At 32.0% G+C, this 27824-nt stretch overlaps 3 protein-coding genes across 5 annotated transcripts in view; 2 read left to right on the forward strand and 1 right to left on the reverse strand.

Moving 5' to 3' along the window:
- Positions 1–3089, forward strand: part of LOC134715166 (S phase cyclin A-associated protein in the endoplasmic reticulum-like) — a 72380-nt gene extending 69291 nt beyond the window's left edge. For all 3 annotated transcript variants that reach the window (XM_063577140.1, XM_063577143.1, XM_063577142.1), the window contains 2 exons: positions 710–755; positions 1826–3089. In XM_063577140.1, coding sequence (XP_063433210.1) covers positions 710–755; positions 1826–1926 — 147 coding nt within the window. In that variant the 3' untranslated portion in view covers positions 1927–3089. The remainder of the gene's footprint in view (positions 1–709; positions 756–1825) is intronic.
- A 4021-nt stretch (positions 3090–7110) lies between these two features.
- Positions 7111–9146, reverse strand: LOC134713870 (uncharacterized). The gene is made up of 3 exons (XM_063575158.1): positions 8545–9146; positions 7858–7958; positions 7111–7209 (listed from the first exon to the last, which is right to left on the reverse strand). The coding sequence occupies exons 1-2, from the start codon at positions 9094–9096 to the stop codon at positions 7887–7889; spliced, it is 624 nt and encodes a 207-aa protein (XP_063431228.1). The 5' UTR covers positions 9097–9146; the 3' UTR covers positions 7111–7209; positions 7858–7886.
- Positions 9147–15833: 6687 nt separating this feature from the next.
- LOC134713871 (uncharacterized) lies at positions 15834–17321 on the forward strand. Its single transcript, XM_063575159.1, has 3 exons — positions 15834–16438; positions 16918–17019; positions 17261–17321. Exons 1-2 carry the CDS (start codon positions 15887–15889, stop codon positions 16987–16989), a joined length of 624 nt encoding a protein of 207 aa, XP_063431229.1. The 5' UTR covers positions 15834–15886; the 3' UTR covers positions 16990–17019; positions 17261–17321.
- The last annotated feature ends 10503 nt before the right edge of the window (positions 17322–27824 follow it).

A 27824-nucleotide genomic window follows, 5' to 3' on the forward strand; every position in this document is an offset into this window, starting at 1 on the left:
TGTCAGATATTTTCAATCGGTTGCACAAATAATCCCAAGTTTGCTTTGAAATAAAGAGCTATTTGTGTTTGTTTATAATTGAAATAGTTTGTAACAATTAACCGGAAAATAGGTTAGGAAGATATGCAAATAAAGACATTCTTAGGTTAGCCAATGAAAACAGACTATCTTCAGCAGCTTGTGTCCATAGGTGTTAATATTGAATTATGCTGAAATAAGTATTTTCAATCGACCAAAAAAAGGCAAAAACTTTCATGCCAAATAAATTGAAAGTGATGGTAAATATATATTTGACTTGAATTACATTTGGTTAATTCTAAAAGTGGTGTCCGTTTACATCTTATTACTTTTACTAGATTTTTTCTAAGAAAGGGTCTGCTGTCATTTAATTTAATGGTCCTATGTTGTCTTAGAAAAGTTAAAGGGTTCCACTATATCTATAGTTCAATTTATATAAAAAGAAAAATATTTTTTGTTATTTTGAAAGTGTTTATTACTGTCAGCTTTTTACAGATAAACCTACAAAGAAAAAACAGAAATAACAGTATTTAGTTTTAATGAAAAACCTAAATTTTCATATTTCTGGCTTTAACTGAAAACATTTTGGTGAATAAAGAATGGTTGTGAAGCAAATGGTTGAATGTTAGTTATTTATGTGTCATTTTTATTTAAGTTTGTTTTTTAACATGAAACTTTTTTTCTTTTCTAGGAAAAGCAGCTTGAAAACCAACAGTCTTCATTATCTACAAAGAAAGGTAATATTCCGTTTGTAAATCTTCAATACTTATATTGAATATTTCAATTACAATGCCAATAGTTATCAAAGGTACCAGGCTTATAATTTGATATGCCAAAAGCGTGTTTCGTCTGCATTTATAAAACTCATCAAGGACGCTCAGATAGTTAGAAAGCCAAACAAGTATAAAGTTGAAGAGCATTGAGGACCCAAAATTAAAAAGTAGTTGTGCCAAATCAGTTCAAGTAATCTTTGCCTGGGATAAGAAAATCCTTAGTATTTTGAATAATTCATACTTTTGCAAGATATAATATACCCTAATCAGAAACGGAAACACTATTTCTTGTAGAGATTTAATTGTGGTCAGAATATTTGTTGACCTAGGAAACCAATTTAATTGTATCTGTGGATAATTCCAATCAAATTCAAACTCGTTGTTATTTATTGTACAAGGTATGATAAATTGATCAAATTTATTTACTTTGTCATGATAATAACCATATTATTAAGTCATCAAAATCATTTAAATTTAAATTTAACTCAAGATTCATTCAATTACTATTGAAAAAGATCGACTGTGGTATACTATAGTGGTTTAATTTGTCCCCTAAGCCCCACAACTGTCTCACGTTGACCAACAATAGTGAATGTGATATATTTTATTTTAACACGACAAACAAAACAGAAGAGTGAAAATAGTTTGTAATCTTAGGTAATCCTCACCAAGTTCTTTAATCACTGCATGGAGCCGTTATAAGTGGGAGGTAATCCCTAGGTAAATAATGTACCTGGGCAGGTAACAAAACAGCTGTTATACCTGTCAGGTGGAGACTCCTTCAGGTATATCATCCATCAAACATAGACTGACAATGATTTTATGTCTGACTCGCTGGTAAAAAATATGCAAAGACTGTTTTTTGCTAATAACTACTTGAGATAATATAGGAAGAAGTCTTTTTGGAATGTAGAAAAGATAATTATTGAGAAAATTTCTGATTTTTATCTCATCCTTGAAAATAGGTATGATTTACGACTTTGCAAGCATTTTAGTTTAAAGTTTTACTGGAATATGTTCTGCTTTTGTTTTAGAAAAAGAGAAGGCAAAAGAAGGAGACCAAAGAATGGTGCTAGGTAGCAGATTCCCTATGGAACAATGGACCACAGCCCAAGAATATTTCAAAATCTCATAAAACTATCTTATGTCTGTTGTGTAGCTTTAATATGAAATATCAAAGCTATTGAAGTTATTCACAATTGCTAAGTCTTGTTAATGCTTGTAGCTTCCTTATGTGAAGATTTCTATAAGAAATATCAAGGTGATAATTCTTAGCCCTTAAAACTGAGCACCATCTATTGACATTACATAGATGGGACTGATTGTGTTTAAAACCTAGACAAACATAAACATATACAGTCTCATTGAGGCCAGAGTATACACATTGTAATCTTTAAATTACTGATGTAATTCCTCCTTAGATAGGAAGAGTTTGGTATGTTTATGCAGATCTAGGTACAGAGAATCTGGTATGTTTGTCAAGGCGTAGTGTATCCAAAATAAAAGGATTTTCAGCTCACATCATTAAGGGCAACAAGTCATGATCTGTCTCAAATTTCTGGACGTTTATTATCAGTAAGGTTGTTTATGTGTTTGTGAACTGCATTGAATTTGTCTTATTTTGACCATTATATTTGCAAACTAAAACTGTATTTAGTTTTAAAATTGAAATCCATTTTTTGTGCATATTTTTCTTCATGTATGTTTATTTTTTAGTGTTTTGTTATTGAGTAGGAGTAGTCACTTTTTTTTTTTATCTTTTTTAAAACATTCCAGTATATGTTTGTTTAGGGCCTGTTTTTCCAAGAATCTCACTGTTCTTAATCCACTCTTCTTTCTACCTCAACAAGCCAAAGGTTAGTTTATGTCATTTCTTGGTCTTTGTAGAACATCTTCTTTCAAAAATTCGATTTATAATAATAGTTTTATGTGAAAGAAATGTAACAGTTTATTGAATGGGAAAAAAATGACATGATCATATACCATGGACAGTTTTCACTAAAAAAAATTGAGGGACAAACAATTACATGTACTCAATTTTGCAACTATAAGCAATGTACTTTTAAGTTTTTTCTTCAAAATTTAATTACATCTGGCCCAAGCCCAATTTCTGTTTACTACCACAGGATAAGAGTGATAAATTGCAGAAAGACCCCAACCTCAATTATTGAAATCTCTCCTTTTGCATTAACCATAATATATTGGTGTATTTATGATTTGTGAAAATTGTATGGTTGTGATAAAGTGAAGTTTGTTGTTTTATCAATGTACAAAAAATGTATAAGAAGTGCCATACATGTATATAAAAAGAAATGAGAGAGAGGAACAACATATTGTGAAACCAGAATGAAAATGTAGTCCTATGTTGAGTTTATATGTTGATTTTATTTGATTGGTTTTGAACCAAATCTTCAGTAGTTTTGATAGGAAGTTATTAGAATCTTAAAAATTGTACTGAAGTTGAGTGTGATGGATGTTTACAGATGTGGTAATTTGTTATAGTTTGACTATATACATACAATTACTGTACAAAGAACAAAGTATTTATAAGATGAGGAAAACCAAACTGTGATATTTTATACATCATTTTATATTTTCATCAAATCCCATTTGTCATTAAGGGTGATAGTAAAATATTTTGTATTGTATCATTATCAGTATGCAGTATTTCTCATCAGTCTTTTGAGCTACTTGTTTAATTTACTCACATCATGGGCATTTGAACATTTTGTAAGATTTCCATGTTCTTTTGAGTGAAATGTTTATTATGTCTTGGTATTGACTCTAAATGATCTGAGCTTTTATAACATAATTTGATCTTCAGGTAACCTAAATATCATTTCTCTTTGAATCTGGAATCTTATAACAGAATTGTGTTGATTTTAATGTTTTAGTAAAAAAATCTCCAATTAGATATCTCATAGGTCTTGTAAAATCCTGTAAAATGTTGAGACTAGGTAATTCTTGATTATTTATGTTCTACCAAACACAATACAGGTATACTTGTTGATGTATTTATTTTAATGTACATTGTTTTTGTATTACCATAGAAACATACTCTATTACATTTTGCAGTGTTGAAGCTTTTAACAGTTATTTTGAAAAACCCACAGTTAATTTATGCAGCCATATTACATATTACATCAGGGACACCAAACTTGTCTGCTTGTAAATAACATTTGTCACTGTAATTTAAACTATTTCAGTGTCATTTTATGGGCAGAAGAAGGCTAACATTGATTTTGGATTGCTGTTCTACACATTTCTGAAAAAAAAGATCCAAATGGGACTCCAAATTGTTTTTCAATACTAATAATGCACAGCATCTACAGTCTCTTTTTTATAAACGCTTGTTCAGATTTCTTTTGCAGCCATGTTGACAAAACAAAGACCTGATATTTTGTCATAAAAAGAAGCCACACAAGCTTGTATCTGAATTTTTAAAGGAGTTGATGATGAAAACAAATTTTGAATTATCTACTCTTCAAGTTTTGCACAATTTGAACACATATTTGTATCTTTTTCTCTTTCTCAATTAACTGAAAGCCAGAAAAATATTGAGTTGGCCAAATCTATGTTAGATTTTAATTTGTTTTGTTTCTGAAGGTATATGGTTGTGTATACATTAACTATTTTGAATTTTTGAGAGTGATAAAATCATTACAATTTGTTGTGTATTAACATTATTTGTTGTCTGCATTTTGAGTTTTGTCATTAAAATAATATATAACTTGCTGTTGTTTATTTTTTATTCTTATTCAGAATGATGACACTTTACCTTGGATTATTAGGGCCCTGCTTAGGTGTGGGTTGCCCATTAGTGATCAGTCTGTCTGTCCGTTCATAACAAATTGTGATTTGCTCTATGCTCAGAGAACCTTTATAATTTCATTCTTTGTAATTGTCATGTATATTTTAATCAACACCATATAGTTTGTCATAATTTTTGTACTACTTCCTAGGTCAAAGTTTGGTTTCATTGACAACCACATGTCCTATGGTAAAGATAGTGCCTGCTCTATATCTTGAAAACAATTATGATTTCAAAGTTTATACTTGACATGTTTATTACCCAACACCAGAGGGTGTGTCTTAATGTATGTACAACTTCCTAGGTTAAAGGTCATGGTCAAAAACTTTGGTTTGAGTTAACAACCCTATGTCCTATTGTACAGATCATGACCACTCTATATCTTGACAACCATTATGATTTCAAAGTTATACATATGCCACCTAGTTGTCAATATTGAACAACTTATTTAAACCATCCAGTCTTATGACTTATTCTATGAAAGTAAGTTCACGATTTTTATCAGTCTAATTAAATTGTCAAACATTACCCTCCACATAAAAAAACATAGAATAAAATCACTCTCAGTACATAAAGAGACTGTAATAACTTGAAAAAATATTAGCTTATACATACAATTTTTATTACCACAGAGAGCCCACAGAGATGGCTCCCATCTCAATGATGTCTAGTTATAGCTGGATTTTTGTTGACAGTAATGGATATATCCGAAGAGGGTAAAGGTCATACTGTCTATCATAGTTGGTATCTTTGAAGTATCTAGGCAGTATCCTTTTCATGTCCAGCTTTATTTTACATCATTGCGATTTGATATGCTGTTCTGAGAGCATAAAGGACTCAAATGACAGCAGAGACTTTAAAGCATTCTGACTTATGAAGAAAAATAACACCATCAGTTTCTTTATAATATTGTCTGTGTTAAACATGTCTTTTGTCCCAATATATACAATTTCAGATAAATTCAACCGAGACAGCCATCATGCAGGTATATTTGGAATACACTTGAAACCAATATAATCACGAAAATGTGAGCAACATTTCAAAATTACAAAATTTTCCTTTTTATTCTTGGCCTTTTTGCTTCCACAATTTTTTTCCAGTTCAGTCTCAATTCAATTCCGTTATTTACATACCAAGAAAGGTGATAGAGAAAAAATGGACGAAATGTACACACAATAGTGGGCACTGCAGCGAAAACTTGAGGAAAATAACTGGTTAAGAGAATTGCTTAAACCAGCTCCCAGTATTGCTTCTGTGACTGAAACTTTTAACTTGATTGTTCAGTTTTTTATTGGTACCTATCATCAAATACAATTTCTGTTTATCAGGTTTTCTGTATGCATATTGATGTTGCACAATATCATAAAGCGATCTTTTCGGTGATTGCAGAAAACGAGATAGAAAATCATGTTCATTCTTTGTTGACTCTTGTCCGAGTTCAACTTTCATGTCTTCACAAAACTTTTACGGAAAAAAAACGGAGATTTGATTTCGTGAAGATTATTTGTCGGCCTTGATAACTATACCAACAAAAAGTACTTTTAAAGTTGAAGTTAGTACACCAAATAACATTAATATTACAGGGTTATCTATAAAAAATACGGATTAATGAAAATGTCTTGCAAGTTTGTCCGTTATCATAATTTGACGTCGCTACAAGCGTAATATGCTAGGGAAGACATGCACTGCGTGTTCCTTCCTCCACTAAATATAAATGTCCTGCTTTCAACAAAACGAAATGATGCACACATTACAAAAGTACATATCTGTAAGACCGTCAAAAAGTAAAAAAACTTCAGTATCATAAGTATAAGCTATTGTATGTCACTGCTTGTTTAAAATCATATTCGGGTTGAATATATAATGCAGCAATATACCTCCAAAAACACATAATTATTAACAGTAAAATTGAATATCCTATGTAATTATAAAATCATATTGAATTGGATTCTCACGGCATTTATACCTGTGTGTTATAATTTGCATTTACCCAACAAGGAAAGCAGGAAGAATATTAGATAAAGCGCGTTTCCAATTTAACGTCATTTTTATGTTACACTAAATGGTAGCAATATCTGACGTTGCGTCTGATATCTGTTTTACAATATATGTGTCATAGGATTAAGCACCTTTTTTAAGGTTATTGATAAAGATATCGATTGTTCTACACTAGGTGAACATTTCGACAATTAATATATCTTCAGTGACGTTCGAGGACAACTATTTTTTTTATTATTAAATTCAAAGCTTTTTTCCAAAAAAGATAAATAGGGTCATAAGCAAAAAGGACAGTGTAATTATAGCAAATGCTAAATTGAGGGTCACAGGTATACGGTTTCCATGAGGTCGAATAAGTTTTCCATCAACGAGGGACGTGCACACCACTCTTGAGAAAATCTTTTTGGAAAAAGGAAGGATATAACGGATGCTTGTTAGAAAAACTTGTGAATTTTACCAAAAAAAGCGTTTATGCCAAATATTCTTTGTCATGCGCACCTGAAGTCATGATTTCTAAATAAGGTACTGTAACACTTTGAATTTTTGCAGTCTCCTTTTATTAATAAAAATTTCAGGCAAAGCTATTCTTCTGTCTTCTGCTTTTGATATCTGAAAAAGAGAAATAATTGCAAAGAATAAAAAAGGCTAATATTTTCCAAATAATTATACCAAGAAGTATCGTATATTGTATCATTACATATTCATACATATATCATGTTTTGCTAAATAGAAGTATATTTTTTTCAATTTCAATTCTTTATTACTTTGAGCAAATGATGCTCATCAGTACAAATATAATATATATGCAAATACAATATATCATAAATAAATACATAAAACATACATAACTGATAAATGAATACATCCGAGAAGAATAATAATCTATATTAAGTATTGGTAACGTATAACATGTCTGTTCTACGTTTAAATGCATGGTAAAGAAATTTACAAAGGTTACATATGTCTTTTACATTTTCTGTGCTCAACAACTGTATAAGCTTAAATGACGATGGACGCTTATAATAATATGGCTTAATATACTGCCTCCTAATTGCATTATAACAATCACACTGTAAAATAAAATGGATCTCGTCTTCGATTGTATTTAAAGTACAGAGAGTGCATTTTCTTAAAAAGTATAAAAAGGTAAATGATTTAAATACAATTAAAAATAAGATTTATAAGTTTATTGATTGGTTTTGTATGGTAAATTTCCAGTGACAACTAATATGCGTAATTAATTTTGGGGAAACATACCGTAGTTTTCTCTATATAATTCCTAATCCTTAGACTTTTGTCTTTTTCTGAAGTTCCTTGTCCTTTTTCTTGTCAAACAGTCGGTATCGTATTCTGTAAATCTTAAAATACACAAGACTTCAATTTAAAGTCGCAAAACAAGATATTATCAGCTTTGAAAATATAAAGTTTTTTTTAGAGAAGTATAATTAACAGCTCATATGGTTTGCTCTCAAACAAAAACAATTCTATTTTACGATATTTACAATATTCATTTAGCGAGAAAGAACAATTGAGCCACGAAACAGGGTCGAAATACTATAACTTAAACTAACTTCTGATTGAACAATACGAGGACCGAAAGTTCACATTGCATGCATGCATTTCGATAATAATAATAACAAACAAATGCTGGATTCATTGCTCTCAAAGCATTTTCATAGATTACCCTTCACAAAAAATAGAACGGAAATATGACATAACAGCTATATATAGTAATGTTTCCCGCCAATTAAAAGACAGGCTTAAAAAGTGGAAACTGCTGTATCCGTTAATAATTTAATTTTTGTAGTCCCAGTCCGTTTTTTTTCCATCTGGTATAGTTTTATGCATATTTTAATTTATTTCCTTTGAAACTGTACACAATAGTCAACATTCTTCAGTTTAACCTTGTAATAAATTATCATAACATTTTTCATACAAACTTACCAGATGAACAAGAGGCCAACAAAAGCACCCTTCTGGTTGCACTTGCTCTACTGGAGTGACATTGTAGTCATTGACAATATTGTCGTCTGCTGTCCACGGCTTTACTACAGACGACAGGAATCCAGACATTTTAACAGGAGGATGGACTATAGCATCCTCGGTTTCTGTCAGTCTTTCATTCCAAGAGACATTTTCTGTTTCCGTTGTCTTGATGTCTGTTATTATGTGTCCTAACTCAATCGGTAATAAGGAAGATTTGTTTTCATTTGCAACTTGTTTTACAACAAAAGCGCAATTTATTCTACTCTTAATTTTGTTTTTAACTTCATAATTATTAAAATCTTCTGTGTAGCGGTTGTAGTTAGTATTCACGAAATCATGCCATTTTGATGTTACCTCAGTTGCAAAACTTTTGGTACCTTCACTTATTTCTGAGTCCTCTGTTTTGTTTTGTATTCTAGTCTGACTATTGTTGTCCTTATTTTCACCGTGTTCTTTCTTCTCATCGATGTCGAAACATTCACTTCCACAATATGCGATTTGAAAACTCATGACTGCTGCAAAATGATCACCGTCGTACAACAAATAGTTGCAGACTATAAATATAGCCTAGGCAACAACAATCAACGTCGTCATTATGACGTTCGGTCATTATCACTTTGCATCCGTATTGTACCTTCGATATGCTTCTGTCAAAGGAGTAGGTCCATTAAGACCCCTTTTTGGCCCCAACATATGGCAGTTTTATAAAATTGTTAAAATGTATACTTTTAGTTATTTATTGTACAGTATAATGCTTCTGCTACATAAATATGGGCTGTTTTCGACAATACGCTGTACATATATCGAGTACTAGCACCATTAAGTCATGCTAAATTACTGAACTCTTCACAATTCTAGCATTTTGGTTAAATTTTAGACGGTTCCGTGGGAAAGAAAGTGGCCGAATTCGTGTTCATTCAAAATATTTAAATGTTCGTTGTATTTGATGATAAAACTTAACATATATAAGGGTTGAGGATGAACACGCATGCGGCCACTTTCATTTTTGACAAAAAAATCTTAAAAGTGACATTTTCAGCATATTTGGTAGATTTTTCATATTTGAGCTTTAATCAGAGCGTTTTTAATGACTAAATCATTTAAAATCTTTCACATAAATTAATTGAATCAAATAAAATAGACATTTAAGTGTTTAAAAAGTGGTCAACATCTTTCGTCAGATGAACCTGAAATTTGAGGCAAAAATCGGTCATTACCGGACCTACTCCTTTTTAAAACTTATAATGTTGTAAAGTAATTATTGGACTACCGACTATGTTTAAAGTGCATGTACATGTATGTATACCACTCAAATTAATTTATTGGATCAAGGCCCCAAAACTGCAATGTTATAACATCCAACAAAGTACGTACATGTAACTGTCGTTTTTGATGTAATTTATAAGTGTTTCTCTTAATTTAAAGACTATACAGTTTTTTTTTCCAGTTTGGATTGTTTTACACTAGTCATTTTGGGGCCCTTTACATAGTTTGCTGTTCGGAGAAAAAAGGCTCTGTGTTGAAGGTCGTACTATGACTTTGACCAATAAGGGTTTACCATTTACATGGAAGGAGAGTTGCCTCACTTGCACTCATACCACATCTTCTTATTTCTATAGTAGAAGAATAAAAAATAATCAAAAACGATTACCCTATGAATTGAAATAGTATCCATATTACTGACAAGACTGTTTCTTGGAAAACCAAGCACAGCAATATAATTATAGTGAGAACATGGTTATATAAAAACTCGACCGTACATGACACAAGTAAGACAAGTTGAACTTAAGGCAAAGATCAAGATACTCTAAGGTTACCTATAGTCGGCTGACCATTCACGACCCCTTAACGACTTCATCACGACTCAAACCCGACCACTAATTGAATGCATATTCGTTGATTCCGAACAATTCATGATCTTTATACTCGATAAGCTAGAGAAAATCGACTATACTCGATCTCAGTCTCATCTCGGCCAGACTAGATCGACTTGATCGTATAGAGGTCGTGGGGATAGTTGGGCATTGGTCGGGTATGTACAATTTCAGTATAAAAAACTCTGAATTTTTATATCACCCCGGGCACTGCAGCGGAGAAGGCATTTTAAAAGTATTACCCCTGTCCATCCGTGAGCACGTATACGAACGTTCCAACAATAAGTTTCCGTTCTCTAATTCAATTTGCCTCAACCAAATTTAATGAAACGCAATGCAATAATAAACAGAGCAAGTGCGACTTTGGGTGGCGCCACTTTTACCATTCTTGAGTAATGACTCTTTATAACATTATATGCAAGCAGGGGCATTATCTGTTTCCAATGGACACGTTCCCCGTTTATTTGGTTGGATTCAGTAATTCACCGAAGGTCTGAGTAAATTTTGTTTACATTTAAAATAATTATCTACATGGAGATCAATCAGTTAGATTGTTTGGCAAGGTTGATAGGGCTCAGATAGACAGGTTAATAGCTGTGATGGAGCTTGAAGAAAGCATAGAAAACAATCAAAAAGGGGAAGACAACAAAAGGTGCCGAAAAATCAAGATATGCAGTGACTGACAAAGCGACCACCGTGTGGGCAGTATCAAAAGTAATCACTGAACTCCGAGGGAAAACTTAAAATGGAAAGTCCCTAATTAAATAGCAAAATCATAAGTATGAGAGACTTACAGGAGCTGAACCAAGAGGACTCCAATGGTTATAAAAAAAATCCTGAAAGTAGAGCGGGACGCTGATTTGTTTTATCGGACCACAGATGAATTATCACGTTGTGATTGGTTAAACTCCGTCACGTGGTGACCCCCTATGAGACCGTATGGGGTTAGTAAGTTTCATATGGGGTTCATGACGCGTTAATGGCGACGCCATCTATTAATGTTGTTGTGTTTCAGTGTTTATTTTTCATCACAACGCCGTAGAAAAAGTCCAGCGTCCGATAAATTCGTTATACGGTTAACTACTGACCCCCTACGGATCCATAGAGGGTGAATAAAATTCATAGGGGACTCGGCCTCCGGCCTCACCCCCTATGGATTTTACTAACCCTCTATGGATCCGTATGGGGTCAGTAGCGAACCATATAACTTATAATAGGAGTTTTACTGCTCTTTTCTTCAAAATGAGATTTGTCACTGGATAAGTACTAATAATAAGCAATAAACATTAATATTACCATCCCCTTTTCCTTGCTTTCTTACAAATAAAGCCTACTGTTTGTGTCATATATGTGCATATGCATGTTATCAGTATTTTCCATAGATCTGATACCCAATAGTTGAATGGTTCAAGATATTTATTTTTGGTATATCTGTCTTTTTTTTTACTAATTATATTGAAAAAGGGGGCAAAGATGTCAAATTTTCACCCAAAATTTGACCAAAAAAAAAAGAATTTTAATCCCTTGGATGATACCTTTGCTTAAATAGTTTACATATATTTATTACGAATTCAAATAAAAGTCATTTGTCTTTCGACTCATTTTTTTAATAAAATTGTTTCAAAAAGCGTATGAAAAAAAAGTGTCTGTAAATATTCGACCGTACGATGATATATATAGTTGTTAATTTCTGTACGTTTGGTGTCCTATGGAGAGTTGTCTCATTGGCAATTATACCTTATACATCTTCTTATTCTTATACTTCAAAAAATGTCTGGACATACGGAAAATAGAGACAGTAAAAAAAAAGCCCATTAGCCCATAAAACTAACTTCGAAGGCTAAATTAGTCTTTCACATTTTTACAAATCCTCAAGGGCCAAAATGCAGAATATACTTCCCTTCCAAAACACCTGATATCCTTCCAGTTCCTGGTTTTATTGGGTGTTCTCTCTTTTAAACTTTTACACCTCCTTGCAAAAGTACAGATGCGTACTGTACATGGAGAAATTTGTGTACAGTTAAAAATAAAAAGTAACAAGATATTTTTGCAGAAGCAAAGTTATGAGAGTTAATCAGAGCTGCACACATTTTAAGAGAATGCATGGTGTAGCATGTATACTCGTGTTTGGCCGATTAGAGATCGAAAAGTGGTCGAATGTGGTCGCGTCGAGATTCGGTATTGGTCGAGTTGATCTGGGATGAAACATATATAGAAGTCGCAGTGATCATGAAGCGATCGGGCACTAGTCGGATTAATCTTTACCACATATCGTACAAGTTGTCGTTTTTCGGGAATTAATCGGATATTAGTCGAGCAAAGATCGAAATGATCGGGTACTGATCGGTAAACTATTTGTATTCCGACCAAACTGGATCTTTACACGATCCTTTTACGACCAATTTGACCGCTACTCGACGAATTCTCGATCTCTTCTCGAGTGACTGGCTCCTCGATCCTCGATCGAATATTTTTGACATGTCAAAAACTCTCGGGTAGAAATTCAGATCGATGACGACCAAGGTAGACCACCCCAAACAATCATGTCGATTAAGACAGACCATTCTCCCGATCGCTTGATTTGTCTTGACCGAGATTGATTGAGTTGGTGTGATCGAAAGTGTGAACCTATTTACTTAATGGAATGTAAATTAAGATATACATGTAGCAGTGACAAATGAGTGGGGTCCTGACTCACTGATTGTGAAACGCTTACTCGACGAAGTATGATTGGGCCAGGATGCCAAACTAAGTTTCAAACAACCGTTTTTCGGCAACGCTTACAATGCCATGAAAATTTTGCCACAGTAAATTTACAAGCCCTCTATACAAATATGTTATTCTCAAATATACGAGAGAATGTGCAGTCAATGATATTTCAGAAAATAAAAGACATAGTTGCATTATTTTTTTATTCGATTTTCAGTTCAACTTATTAGTAAAAAAAATGAAGTGATAAATTGCCATTTTTAATCAAATATGTGTCATAACAGATCATAACAATATAAAAGTTTCACTAACTTGACTTTAGTTTTTCAATAAGAAAACGACCGGCGTTTTGCATTTGCGCCGATCTGCATTTCATTTGCGCCGATTTTTTCTTTCATTTGCGCCGATTTGTTTTCTTCATTTGCGCCGATTTTTTTACAGGTAAATAACAGGTGAAATGATATAAGAAGATGTGGTATGAGTGTCAATGACAACTCTCCATCCCAGTAATGTTATTTTCATTTATCATTTAAGACCTCTTCCGTTAGCCAGTTGTACATATGTTTAATATGAATTGTCAATCATAAAATTGAGAATGGAAATGGGGAATGTGTCAAAGAGACAACAACCCGACCATAGAAAAAAACAACAGCAGAAGATCACCAACAGGTCTTCAATGTAGAGAGAAATTCCCGGAGGCGTCCTTCAGCTGGCCCCTAAACAAATATATACTAGTTTAGTGATAATGAATGTATAAAACTGTTGTCTCCTGCTTAAAATCAAGAAGTAAAAACCTGAGATAAAAGCACTTTGTTTATACTAAAATGAAGAATTAAACATGTATGTACAACAAAAATGAAGAATTAAACATGTATGTACAACATTCAAATCCATAAAAACTAGTGTTGTCAAAACGTACACTTTTTCCTAACCGGTTACTCGGATAATCGTTCGACCGATTAACCGGTTAACCGGTAGTTTACGTTAAATTGGTGCTTGAAAGCCTTATCAATAGTGCCCTACACATAGATATGTATAGGTGTTAATTTGACAACCTTTAGTCCAAGTCATAAATTTACGTGTATGATATGATTTCTGGCGCAATTTTATTAAAAACGGAATACAGTCAAATCATAAATCTGTTCTTGTCGAGTATGTATAGGCAACACATCTAATATATTCCTTTCTTATGATTTCGTCTCTTCTTTACTTGGCGTAATTGTCGAGGTCATCTTTTCTTTGTCTGGCAAACGTACTGGTGGGGGCATTTCTAGAGTTCGCATTTTCTCACAAGGAAGCTATTAAACCAAGAGTTCCAAATGGTGAAGTTGAAATAATCCCTCCGTTAATTTTATGGACGCCATCACGAATTGGTTGACCGTTATGGAATGTGTACTGGTACGTTGTCTAAGAATGTATGACATTTGTCATCAGAAGGAGCGGAGCGTCAGACAATGTCAAACGTGAAGCAGTCATCGATCTCATTTAGGGAAAGGAATCGTAACTTGAAACATTGGGATCCGAAAGACATTTACCAATTGCAATGTCACTCGATTTGTCTTTATACTCTGTGCCCAGCCAATATAAAAGTATGAATTTACCTGTAACTTACCTGTAAATCCAATTAGGAAAAAAATTAAATTCGGCGCAAATGAAACAATGAAATCGTCGCAAATGAAAGAATGAAAATTTTCAAAATCGGCGCAAATGTCATACGCCCAAAACGACAGATGTATTGGATTCGAAACTCAACAAAATTTGACAACATATTTGACGTAATAGTTACAATTTAGAACATTTTTGTTTGCGAATTGACTCAGTGAGAACATTCTTAATAAAATATAACATTCATCAAATAGTATCTTTCGATATTTTCAAATGATAATTAAAAAGTGACTCCTGTGTCTAATTTTGTAAAATTATATCTATGTATATTATTTACCTCAAACAAAATTGTGAAAATGACTTGATAAAAAACATAAAACCTCTGAAAAAAAAATAATTTCAGACACCGGTAACAATAAAGGAAACAATAAAGCAGATTTAACTACAGCACATTTGCACAAGTTACAATTTTAATGAAAGTGATTAATGTCTGATGAAGTGAAGTGTCAACTAATGGCGGGAGATTGTCTAATACATACGCGTGCATGTCGTTTGGAACATCTTCTTCTAATTATTACAATTTCTAAAGGTACGATTTTCAGTGTCTGGTTTTCTTCAAACCACGTTCACTGTACATAAAATAATTTAACAAAAAATGAAATTGTTGTTTTTTGCCTCATCAAATGTTGAAATGTTTCATCTTTCCTGTACTTTATTTTTTCAACGCCGACGTATCTAATTAGATCCATGTTGGAAATCACATACCAGAATACCAAATATTATGAAGTCCTTTTTTTATTAACACCAGCAGATGGACATGTCGAGTCTATGATGGTCAACCTCGTATATTACGGCCAATGGGGGGGTTGTAACTTCGATATAATTTTGGTAGGGTTGTGCCATCAAAAAAGGTACCCATTTAGTACCTATAGTTGTATATTTATATATGAATAAAAAGTGAAGTAAAATTATTTTAAAAAAACATGGGCAAGAAAAGACGCAAATAATGACCGAACGTCATAAAACGAATGACGACGTCGATTGTTGTTGCCTAGGATATATTAATAGTCTGCAACCATTTGTTGTACGACGGTGGTCATTTTGCAGCAGTCATGAGTTTTCAAATCGCATATTGTGGAAGTGAATGTTTCGACATCGATGAGCAGAAAGAACACGGTGAATATAAGGACAACGAATTTCAGACTAGATTACAAAACATAACAGAGGACCCAGAAATAAGTGAAGGCGCCAAAAGCTTTGCAACTGAGGTAACATCAAAATGGCATGATTTCGTGAATACTAACTTCAACCGTTACATAGAAAATTTTGATAACGATGAAGTTGAAAACAAAATTAAGCGTAGAATAAATTGCGCTTTGGTTGTAAAACATGTTGCAAATGAAAACAAATCTTCCTTATTACCGATTGATTCCGGACACATAATACCAGACACCAAGACAACAGAAACAGACAATATCTCTTGGAATGAAAGACTGACAGAAACCGAGGATGCTACAGTTCATCCTCCTGTGAAAATGTCTGGATTCCTGTCGTCTGCAGCAAACCCATGGACAGCGGACGACAATATTGACAATGACGACAATGTAACTCCAGTAGAGCAGGTGCAACCAGAAGGGTGCTTTTGTTGGCCTCTTGTTCATCTGGTAAGTTTGTATGAAAAATTTTATGATAATTTAATAAGTTTAAACTGAAAAATGTTGACTATTGTGCACAGTTTCAACGGAAATAGATGAAAATGTGAAATGCTAAACACTATTTATCAGTATATTGTTTGTAATTACAATAAACAAATGCATACTTGCATGTCACTTTGTGGACTGTGGTCAATCGATCCTGGTATTCGATTATCGTATCGTCCAGTCAGAAGTTAAGTTTTTACCATGGAAGTATTATATTTACTTTCAATATTACTTCGATGATTTGACTCATAGTATTTAGATCCTTTTTCATTGCTCAATTGCTCTTTCCTCGTTTAATGAATATTGTAAATATCGTAAAATGGAATTGTGATTGTTTGAAATAATGTGAGCTGTTAAGTTTACATCTTTCAAAAACCTTCATATTTTCAAAGCTGATAATATCTTGTGTTGCGTTTTTAAATTGAAGTCTTGTTTATTTTCAGATTTACAGAATACGATACCAATTATTTGACAAGAAAAAGGACAAGGAACTTCAGAAAAAGACAAAAGTCTAAGGATTAAGAATTATATAGAGATAAACTAAGGTATGTTATCCAAAAATCAATTGTGTATTCTTCTTGCCACTGGACATTAATAACCATACTAAACAAACCAATAAACCAATTAATCTTCTTATTAATTGTATTTGAATCAATTACCTTTTTATACTTCTATTTGGCAAAAATGATATAAGTAATACGTAATAGTACAATATACGATACTTATTTCGAAAATATTAGCCTTTTTAATTCTTTTTAATTCTTTGCAATTATTTCTCTTTTTCAGATATTAAAAGCAGAAGAAAGAAGAACAGCTTTGCCTGAAATATTAATTAATAAAAAAGACTGCAAAAAATCAAAGTTAATTATTTAGAAAAATCATGGCTGACAAATAATATTTTTTGCATAAGCGCTTTTTCGGTGAAATTCACAAGCATCCGTTATATCCTTCCTTTTTCCAAAAGATTTTCTCAAAAGTGGTGTGCATGTCCCCTTTTTCGGGAAAATTTACTCTGGTAAAAATTGCGATGCATTTTCGACTTTTAAAAGGACCATAAGCTACCAGATATTGAAACCAAGGAAATAGGAGGTTTTTGTTTTTATTGTTTTATTTTTATTCAAATTATTTGAATTTAAAGTATATGAATCAAATAGATAAAAGGCAGTACAAAAATTGCATAATATGTGCTTTTAAGAGTATTATTAAAGTAAAGTAAAGTAATCTTTATTTAAAGTCGGGTTGCATATATATACATAATAACAATGAACATGAGCTCTTAAGAGCTCTTTAACCGACTGATATTAATAAACAAAACATACATGTAATAACATCAGACACACATACAACACAAACATGCAAACAGACAGCACATATATATATTAATACATAGATAGCACATGCAGAATAAAAGCTAAGCAAGATAGATTAAAACAAATGTCTAATATCAGCACATATACAGTAGCACATAGTATTTATATAACAGTAGCACATGCAAACTTAAACACTTTAAGCACAAACAAAAGACTGCATGCAGCTATAGCAAAGGTAATGCATAAGCAAAAGAAATAATTGGCTAAATAAAAAATAATATTGTGTTTCATATTGTAAAAAAAGTACTTAAAAATGCAATTATATCGAAAATCTGAATTTGCATAAAAGATCTTGCAGCATTAAGTAAAAAAATCAAAGGGTAAACAGTTTTCTTTAAGTGCAGAGTGAATATTGCCGACTTTTCGTCTTCCAATTTACTTGTTTCTATTTTATTTCAAAATGTTGACTTGGACATTGGAATAGTTTGTTTTCTCTTAATTCCTTCTGGGTGATTAGTTATATGCCAAAGAAAATGGAAGAACATGACAAATAATAACAAATGTACAAATACAAACGGATTAAAGTCAGGATGGCTGCTGACAATAATGCTTTTAAAGGTTAAATATCTGATAGCAGACGACAATACCGCCATTAAAGCATGAGATCCTGTTTCAGGTAATAATGGAGTCAGGCTATTGTGATAAATCTTGGTAAGCCATTAACTATATCCAGGCATTGTCAAAATAGATTTGAAGATGGGATAAGGTCCTGAAAACTAATGAACCTCTATTGTTTAGACAGAAAATAAAATGGTAATTAATATTTTTGTCATTTGGTTTGGTTTATTTTCTGGGACTTTGATTTTATCATATAGCAAAATGCGGGTTAATATCTTTTTAAAGCATATATTATCAGTGTGGTTAGTGTTTTCCTGAAGAATAAATTATAAAAAAAATGTACTGGAAGAAATTATAAAAGGACTGGATAACAAGAGTTTTCCTTCGATCCCCCATCCTCAAAACTGGTGCACCGTCTTTATCAAAACATATACATTCCTATTGTTATTTTTAAACCAACTGAAGCCAAAATGATATAAACTTTAAACCTATTTTGTGACGTTTGGCTTTTCTACTCCCTCAGATTTTATTTTTTATAGTTATGTATATAAAAAAAAAAAAAAACAAGAGAGCACCTTATAGAATAAATCAGATTTTTTCCCCCAAATACATGAGATAATTTGATAAATTATCGTCTGTAAACTATTTTACCAAACCGCCCTAGAAACGTTCTGTGCAGATGGCTTCAGACAAGACTAATGCATTTACTCCATAAAGTTTCCACCTTCATATGAGCAATGGACAGCGAGAAGTTTCACCGTAGGCATTTTATAAAGATATGATTGAATATAACTGCTCCTAACTCCGAGACAAAGTCAATAATAGAACCACAGATTCTGATTTACAAACTTCATGTTATTTTCATAATTAAATTTTCAGGAAAATTTGTTTTCCCTCGAGGCTAATCCAATACAAGAATGTTTCTTTAACAACAGAATATTGTGAAAATGGACACATAAGCCTAAAAATAACTGACACTGCTGCAAAATTGCACTAAAACGTCTATGTCGGTTAACCTCCAATTTGCTTTAGTGCACAGTGTAAACAAAGAAGTCGGAAGTTAATTTTTATGCATCGAAATAAACTAAATTAATTAAAAATACCACAAAGTTTGTTACAGTAGAACACTGCTCTTTTATAAAATTCGTCATATAACGATTCGTCTTTTTTTTTTAGAAAAATATGATAACTTTTAATGGGTTAAATCCAAGCAAAAAAAAATGTATCAAAATAAACTGAATTTTCTTTTTGTTTTGGTTTAAATAAAAAAAAATATAAATAAAAAATCGACACCCATTACTATTATTTGTAAATAAAGGTACGAGAAAATTTAAGATATATTATACTAAATACTTAAATGAACTAAGTAAGGGGCCTGTAATTCAGTCGTTACCGTTTGTTGCTGTATGTTATCCTTTTTTTTATTATTGTTTTGCACCTTAAAACGCCGTTGATTTTAGTTTACTCATTTATATATTCCTAATACTGTTATGTCAGGTTTATACGGTTTACCATGGGCTATGGGGTTTGATCATTGTTGAAGGTATTATAGTGACCCTTAGTTGCTAAATCTATACGTCGTTTGGTTTTGTGTGTGATAGTTGTCTCATCGACAATCATACCACATCTTTCTTATTTTATATTGAATCACATGAAAACAAAACAAAAATATGTCCCGAGGAATCTTTAAAGCAAAGGTCTCGATGGTTAACTTGTATTGAAAAAAAAACCAATAGTTGTCACGAAGGAAAACTCATTAAAATCCAGATTGACTGTATCTGTTTCACAAAATCATCATTGTTTTCACGTTGTATTGATACCTTTTATGTTCCCTGTTAGTTAATTTGATCCACATTCAAATAAAAACATATTCAATGTCATAACTGAAGCTAACATAAATAGAAATCATCAAGGTATTGAATATTAAATACTCCCATTGTATCTTAGACTTAATCTTGTTATATTTTCACGAATTAAACGTCATTTTTCAGCATCTCTTTTTGATCTCTCTCAACAGGTTCCATCAAATATATCATGTATCCTTCGAGTTTTTGACGTCGGCCTTTGATTTCACCAGAGAATCTATAAAGACTATCAAATATCCTTGGAAAGCATCTAAATCGAAAATTGGAAACAATTGGATGGTGGATAAATCATTCATCAATTGTTATTTGCATTTTGAATATGATTCCCGCGACGGTAATGATGCAATTCTAGATTTCTACTGCATGGGACTTTTGCATTGACACAATAGAAATTTTGTAATGGTATTTGAGGAGACGATTTAAGTTTATCTTGATTCATTGTCAAAGTAAAGTTAAATCTTCTCAATAATTGGTATTTCATTGATTTTAGATGAAATTGTAGAAATTTAGAACAATTAAGCAATGGCGGAATCGCCGTAAATCAGGTGTTTTGCTAGCAATACTCTTCTACATGGAAATTAAACACTGAGTTGATACGCAACTCGATAATAGGAAATTAAACTCATCCAAGTGAATCGCACGCTTGCATGGGTTTTTACAATTTTGTATTTTTTACTTTAAGAGAGATGATTTAATGTTCTTTATGCTTTGATCTTTTCAAACTGAATGATGATATTGTCTGAAAACATAACAAGGATTAAACAATACGGAATTTTAGAAAATCGGTCGACTGCACTTACTAAGTAATCATCCATAGGTTAATATCTGGAGACAAAAGTTCGATTGTTTCTTTTTAAAGATTGGTTTCCAATATGGTTATAAAAACTTAAAATCAACGTTCAACGACTTTTAAACTATAACCACTAATATATTTTAAGTCAATATCTCAGAGAGATATGTGTTGCTTAGACTGATTTTTGATTGATTGATTGATTGATTCCGTTTTCCTTAACACCAAGTGGGAAATATTTCATGCATTTTAAAGACGAACACTGGTGTTTTTATATTTTTTTGGTGAAAATAAGAAATGCATTTCTTTTTATTGATAGAACGACGGGTACACAATAGAGAAACATGTTACATACATCAAAGTATGGTTTAGCAAAATTTCTGAAAATAATATTTTATAACCTTATATTTCACTGAGCGGAGAGATATAACATTACAAAAAACCTGACGAGTTGCCAACTGAATTTAGCTCAAATAATACTCAACTTTTCCAGCCAAATATAAACTCCGCATCAAGGTTCTATTTGATTACGTCTTTTACATTATAAAATGTAGGATGTATACGGATTTATAAAAACTTTTAGTAGCTGCGAGTATACTCTAAGATCAGTACTTTGTGTCTTATGTTTGGAAGTTATGTTATTCGTTTTTTTTCATATTTAACATTGCCATTATTCGCGAGGTTTGGCTAGCCACAAAACCTGGTTCAGTCCACCATTTTTTCTTAAAATGTCTGGCAGTTATTAACTTATAGTTAGTATATATATTTGTGTTGCATTGTTTTCTTTTTTGTTGTAGTTCATGCAGTGTTTCTGTTGTTTCGTTGTTTTCCTCTTATAATTGATGTTTTTCCGTTGATTTTAAGTTTGTAGTCTGGATTTGTTTTCTCTTAATCGATTTATGACTTTTGAACAGCGATAAACAACTGTTGCCTTTATTTTTCTGCTCTTACCAATCTTTTTAGTTAAACCCTTTCTGACTGATATACAGGTGTTTTTTTTTACATTTTACATACGCTCTCTTTCCACGCGATTTCGCGGGTGCGCTTTAGTACATTTTAAATGAAGAGGATGCAATAAGTAACTTGATAGTTCTTTAAAAAGCAATCCTATCACATATTCTTATTTTTGTATAAACTGACGGTTTCGAATGTCGTTAGAATTATTTTTTGCTTGATGACGTGACGTAATCAAATTAAACGAATTCATAAATATTTCAAGTTGCTAACCTCCCTAAAAAAGCCAATAACATATTGTAATTATGCATTTTTTTAATATATTTTAACAGACTATCCCGTTGTTCTTATTTCACGAGTTCCATTATGTAGACATGTAAAATGAGAGTTTTAAATCGAGTTCCAATCCTAACAGACTACTTTCTGTGGAGCTGGAATATCAATGTAATGTAGGCTCGTTTTACATTCATTAAAATTTTAAAATGTATATAAACATTTATACCACCTTAAAGAAATAGCATCATCTGATAATTAATAGTTTTGATTTATTAATCACAGATAACTTTTTTATAGTATTTCACAAAACACTGCGAAATTCTACCTGAAAAGAATGTATTGATTTGTTCAGATTTTCAATTATAGTATTTAAAATCAAGATGGATTACTTTTCAATAATGTATGCATCACCAATTAAAATCTTTACAGTGACAAGGGAAGAATCAGGTTGGAATCTTTCTGCTAGAATTACCGTTATGACTAGCGCACCTGAAAATCAAGGTAAAATTACCTTGATCGGACATAAAGATTACAGGTAAACATCAAGCTGATGAAAATTTAACTACACATTAAGGACATCAAAAGCTTATCTGGTACCGAAGTCCGACGCAAGGTTGTCGATACTCCCTACAGCGAAATTATGCATTTCTGAGAAGGTTTAAATTGTACTTTTAAATATTAAACGTTTCATCATCTGTTCAGATTTTTAATGCTGTAACTCACCATGAGAAGTTGAGCATTCAATGAAAATGTTATTAAGAGTAAACTGTTTGACTTTATTTCTCTTGCGCATTTCAATGCTCTTAAATCTTGTATTTGGCCTTTTATTTTATTTTTAGCATCACTGAACTTTTGTTGACGAAACGCGTCACAAGTATAAGTCTTGTATCTTCGTTGATTTTTTTTTTCTATATATGTTATTAATTTTTCTAGATATTATTTGAGTCTTAGATTATTAATTCCAACATTTAAAATGCAACTAAAGAATCAAATTGATTTTTATAGTTGTCGAATGGTTGAATTTAAGTAAAATAAAACATATATGTTCGTAAAAACGGGTATCTGAATTATAAAAAAGAAAAACAATAAATGTACCGCAATGCTCTCTACGAAAAGTCCATTTATATATATAGCTATCAACATTAGTTTATATACCCAGAACTGCCAGTGCATTTATCAATTTTGATTCAGTATGTATAAAAATGTTCTATAATAGATAAATATTGCGTCTAAGAGAAACAAAATAACACCAATAAGAATCATACAAATAACAGGAGTATGTCGTATACAAATCAGAGAAGTTTGAGAGTTGTCCATAGAATATAATATATATATTTAATTCATATATGTCATAAAGTGAAAACAAATTTAAATACAATTATCTCTTAAATTCTTTGAATTTGTTTTTATGTCTTCTTGTTGAAATCAGGAAATGTGAACCTGACAAAATTGGAAACAATTTAAAACGAAAAAGTCTGCTTCGGAGAACATAAATAACTAAATAAAAATATGATGGACATCAACCGACGACAGCAGCAGAATAACTATAAATAGTAGAGAGCACTACAACACAACATAATAACACACTATTAAAATATTAAGATCCACACGAAGCACAACAAACCAACTATAACACCAACACAAACGCCACAGAGTACCGATCTATTAGAGCATGGGCATTTATACTGAAAGCTCTAGTTCAATGCCATTAACAACACAACAATAATATGAATATATAATGTTTTGGATACCAACTTTTTGGGGTTTCGTGGGAACTGGCGAACCTCGAATTCAAATGTTCATCGAATAGCTTATGATCAATAGGTTTTGTAAACATGCAGATATTTGCTAAACCGCGTAATCAAATATCCAATAATATGAAAGTTTTCGGTAATCCATGAAAATTGATACCCCATACAATAAATTAAAAAAATCTTAAAAGAATAAAATGAAAGTACTGCATGATAATATGAATCTGTATTTATTTTCATTTATTTGCTATATAGTTACCATTTTTTTAGATCTTAACTAGTACGATAATGATGTTCGACATTGTTCCTCTCGAACCCTTTCAGAATACCCCAGTGTACGGTAGGCTGTGCATTGTTCAGTCTATAGTCCAGAGATTTGTGAACTTTAACTCGTTTTTTCGTCGTTATTCTTTTTGACAATGCTGTTGTTTATTTTATTTTTTTATTTGTGGCTTTTTGATCGATTCCTTCAGAGAATCTTCGCCTTCTTTTTTTCTTCTTTTCATTACATCGGCATATTTAACCTACATGTATCTGATAGTCTCTGTATATACCATATGAAACATAATGTCTTCAATTGACTATAGATAAGTGTCTTTACAAGTTGTGTTGTCTGTCTTTCTACAATATATTATTTTGATGCCACCACGATATCTTCTTTCCGTTTTTCTTAACACTTAAAAGTTATAATAAAAATAACAGCGATTAGTCAATAACTTATATAAAATTATATATTTAACATGTAATCTTCCTGTTTCAAGAATTAAACCGAACACCCAAGATGTGGCTCTGTATTCATACACCCTACACAGCAAAACGAACACTCCCTTGGAAGATTTTTAAAAAGTTTGGGTACCATAATTTTCTACAACATCCGTGACTTGATAAATCAAAAATACAAGACGCAATGATAATACTACTAAGAATTATTATTAAAAGAAGATGTGGTGTGATTGCCAATGAGACAACTCTTTACAAAAGAAAAAATAACACAGAAATGAACAACTATATACTAGTATATATTTGTATCCAACGCAATCATAGGTTTGAACGTATTTTCAATTTAGACTCGTTTATATATATACCGGTTCGATTCCTAACATCACTGAAGAGACATTTATTGTCGAAATCCGGATCTGGTGTAGTAAAATATATTGACACCGTATGTTTGTGGCATAACATCGCGGCCACAAGTTTAAAAAGTTTTTCTGTTTAGTATTAAATTTATTTTAAGATCCATTTTGTTACATCTTGTGATCAATTTTATTTGGCAATCGCCAATGGCAGTCAGCAGGGTTAAAGAACATCAGTTGTTCGACCTGTTAGTCAAAATGCGTTTTGTTTAAATATACTTTTTCACTTTTTTGGTGTTTTGGAAAATGTTATTTGTGCTGTTTTTAGACCCTTCTACAACGAAATTTGTTTAACATGCACACGTATAAAAATTGCGGTTTTTATCCAACGCAATCATAGGTTTGAACGTAGTTTTCAATTTAGTCTCGTGTATATATATATATAAACGAGTCTAAATTGAAAACTACGTTCCAACCTAAAAAAAAGTATTATTGCGTTTGATAAAAACCGCAATTTTTACAAAACAGTACAAACAACATTTTCCGAAGGACCAAAAAAGTGAAAAAGTATATTAAAACAAAACGCATTTGACTAACAGGTCGAACAACTAATGTTCTTTAACCCTGCTGACTGCCAATGGCGATTGCCAAATAAAATTGATCACAAGATGTAACAAAATGGATCTTAATATAAATTTAATACTAAACAGATAAAAATTAACTTGTGGCCACGATGTTATGCCACAAACATACGGTGTCAATATATTTTAGTACACCAGATCCGGATTTCGACAATAAATGTCTCTTCAGTGATGTTAGGGATCGAAACGGTATTTGGAAGGCCATATAAAGAGTATCCTCATTTTTAGATAAACTCTTGAATTTAAAGAGTCAATATAGGATGAACGGATCATATAAACCGGAGGGAAAATATGATACAAAGCCCAAACAAAAAAATATAAACGAGTCTAAATTGAAAACTACGTTCAAACCTATGATTGCGTTGGATAAAAACCGAAATTTTTATACGTGTGCATGTTAAACAAATTTCGTTGTAGAAGGGTCTAAAAACAGCACAAACAACATTTTCCAAAACACCAAAAAAGTGAAAAAGTATATATTCTTTAACCCTGCTGACTGCCATTGGCGATTGCCAAATAAAATTGATCACAAGATGTAACAAAATGGATCTTAAAATAAATTTAATACTAAACAGAAAAACTTTTTAAACTTGTGGCCGCGATGTTATGCCACAAACATACGGTGTCAATTTTATTTTAGTACACCAGATCCGGATTTATATATATATACAACTCGTCTAAACATCAACCCAACAATGTTAGATCTGTAAATTTGCTTTCGCAAATTTTTGGTTCTTCCCTCGCCGGGATTCGAACCCATGCTACTGTGATATCGTGACACCAAATCGCCTGCACTGCAGCCGTCCCGCTAGACCACACGACCACCTGGGCTTTACAATAAAGCTTTCAGTGGCCGTGTGTTACCTTTCCTCCTCAGTTTTAATCTAGCGGCGTACTACAGTACATGATATATAAGGCATATATATATATAGGTCACTTTACAGCCTCCAACAATGAACAAAGCCCAAATCGCATACTATTATAAACATAACGAAGATATTTGCAGGACAACTTCAAAGCTCATGGAATTTTTCTGAAAATAAAAATGAAAATACATTATGTACTGTAATATATATTTTTATACTGCACTCGTTCTATTTGAGCAGTCACAATGCGTTGACCGTATATTTCTATATCATATACAGTCACTAACATGATATCACTTCTCCTCATGAATATTTCAATAGAAATTGCCGAAATATTATAATTAATTATTCATACAACCTATTCAACCTGTTCTTGTTTTTAATCCCGGTGTACAACTCAAACTTTTTTTTTTGCATTTTTTATAAAAAAAAACAACATATTCCACTTGTTAATATTTTAGGTTAGCAAACTTTTAATCATAATGTTTTATGCTTGTTGTTGATATTTTAGTTCATTCTCAAACAAATTCGTTCGCCAATGATTGCGGATTTCAACAGGTAATGTACATTTCATCGTGTTGTATATTTCTCCGCCTGCATGATATGAGGCCTTTTTATAAAAGGGGAAATTTTCCCACTATTTAAATCAAATAATAAAATTAACACATAAAACAACAATTGAAAATGGTTTGTTTTTAGATAGCAGTATAAAAACAAAAAAAGAGCATTGATTTGACATATCAACGAAATAAGGAATCGGCCCGAAACGGGGGAAAGGCGCGACGAAGCCTCCCATTTCCCCGTTTCTAAGCCTCATCCTTGTATCGTTGACATTAAGTCAATGCACTACTATTGTGTATGTAAAAACCTAGGTAAAGAATATCACGTTTCTTCACAAACAAAACGTAAAAGCTAACATGTAAGTTATATTATCGCTATTTTATGCATTTTTCCTTTGATCCTTTTTTGTGATAATTTTTCATATCATTCTACTCGCTTCAGATGGAAAATTGCTAGAAAGTAAGCAAGCACGTGGCATTGCTAACGAAATTGACATTAAATTGACAACGTCGTCATATGTAAAATAGCGATAGGCAGATTATCATTGGTCATCTCAACTCGATTGCCTTCTCGCTTTCGCCGTTCTGGCTCAAGCGAGAAAATCAATTCGTTGAGATGATCAACGATAATCTATAAATCTTTAAC

This window comes from Mytilus trossulus, chromosome 4 (genome assembly GCF_036588685.1).
Source record: "Mytilus trossulus isolate FHL-02 chromosome 4, PNRI_Mtr1.1.1.hap1, whole genome shotgun sequence".
NCBI classification, from domain to species: Eukaryota; Metazoa; Mollusca; class Bivalvia; order Mytilida; family Mytilidae; genus Mytilus; species Mytilus trossulus.

What these genes read in the sequence shown, in the direction of transcription:
- LOC134713871 (XM_063575159.1), top strand. Translation starts at nt 15,887, where the DNA reads ATGAGTTTTCAAATCGCATATTGTGGAAGTGAATGTTTCGACATCGAT. An exon ending in GTTGGCCTCTTGTTCATCTG is followed by an intron (nt 16,439 to 16,917) that starts GTAAGTTTGTAT and finishes GTTTATTTTCAG; the next exon opens with ATTTACAGAATACGATACCA.
- LOC134713870 (XM_063575158.1), bottom strand. Translation starts at nt 9,096, where the DNA reads ATGAGTTTTCAAATCGCATATTGTGGAAGTGAATGTTTCGACATCGAT. An exon ending in GTTGGCCTCTTGTTCATCTG is followed by an intron (nt 7,959 to 8,544) that starts GTAAGTTTGTAT and finishes GTGTATTTTAAG; the next exon opens with ATTTACAGAATACGATACCG.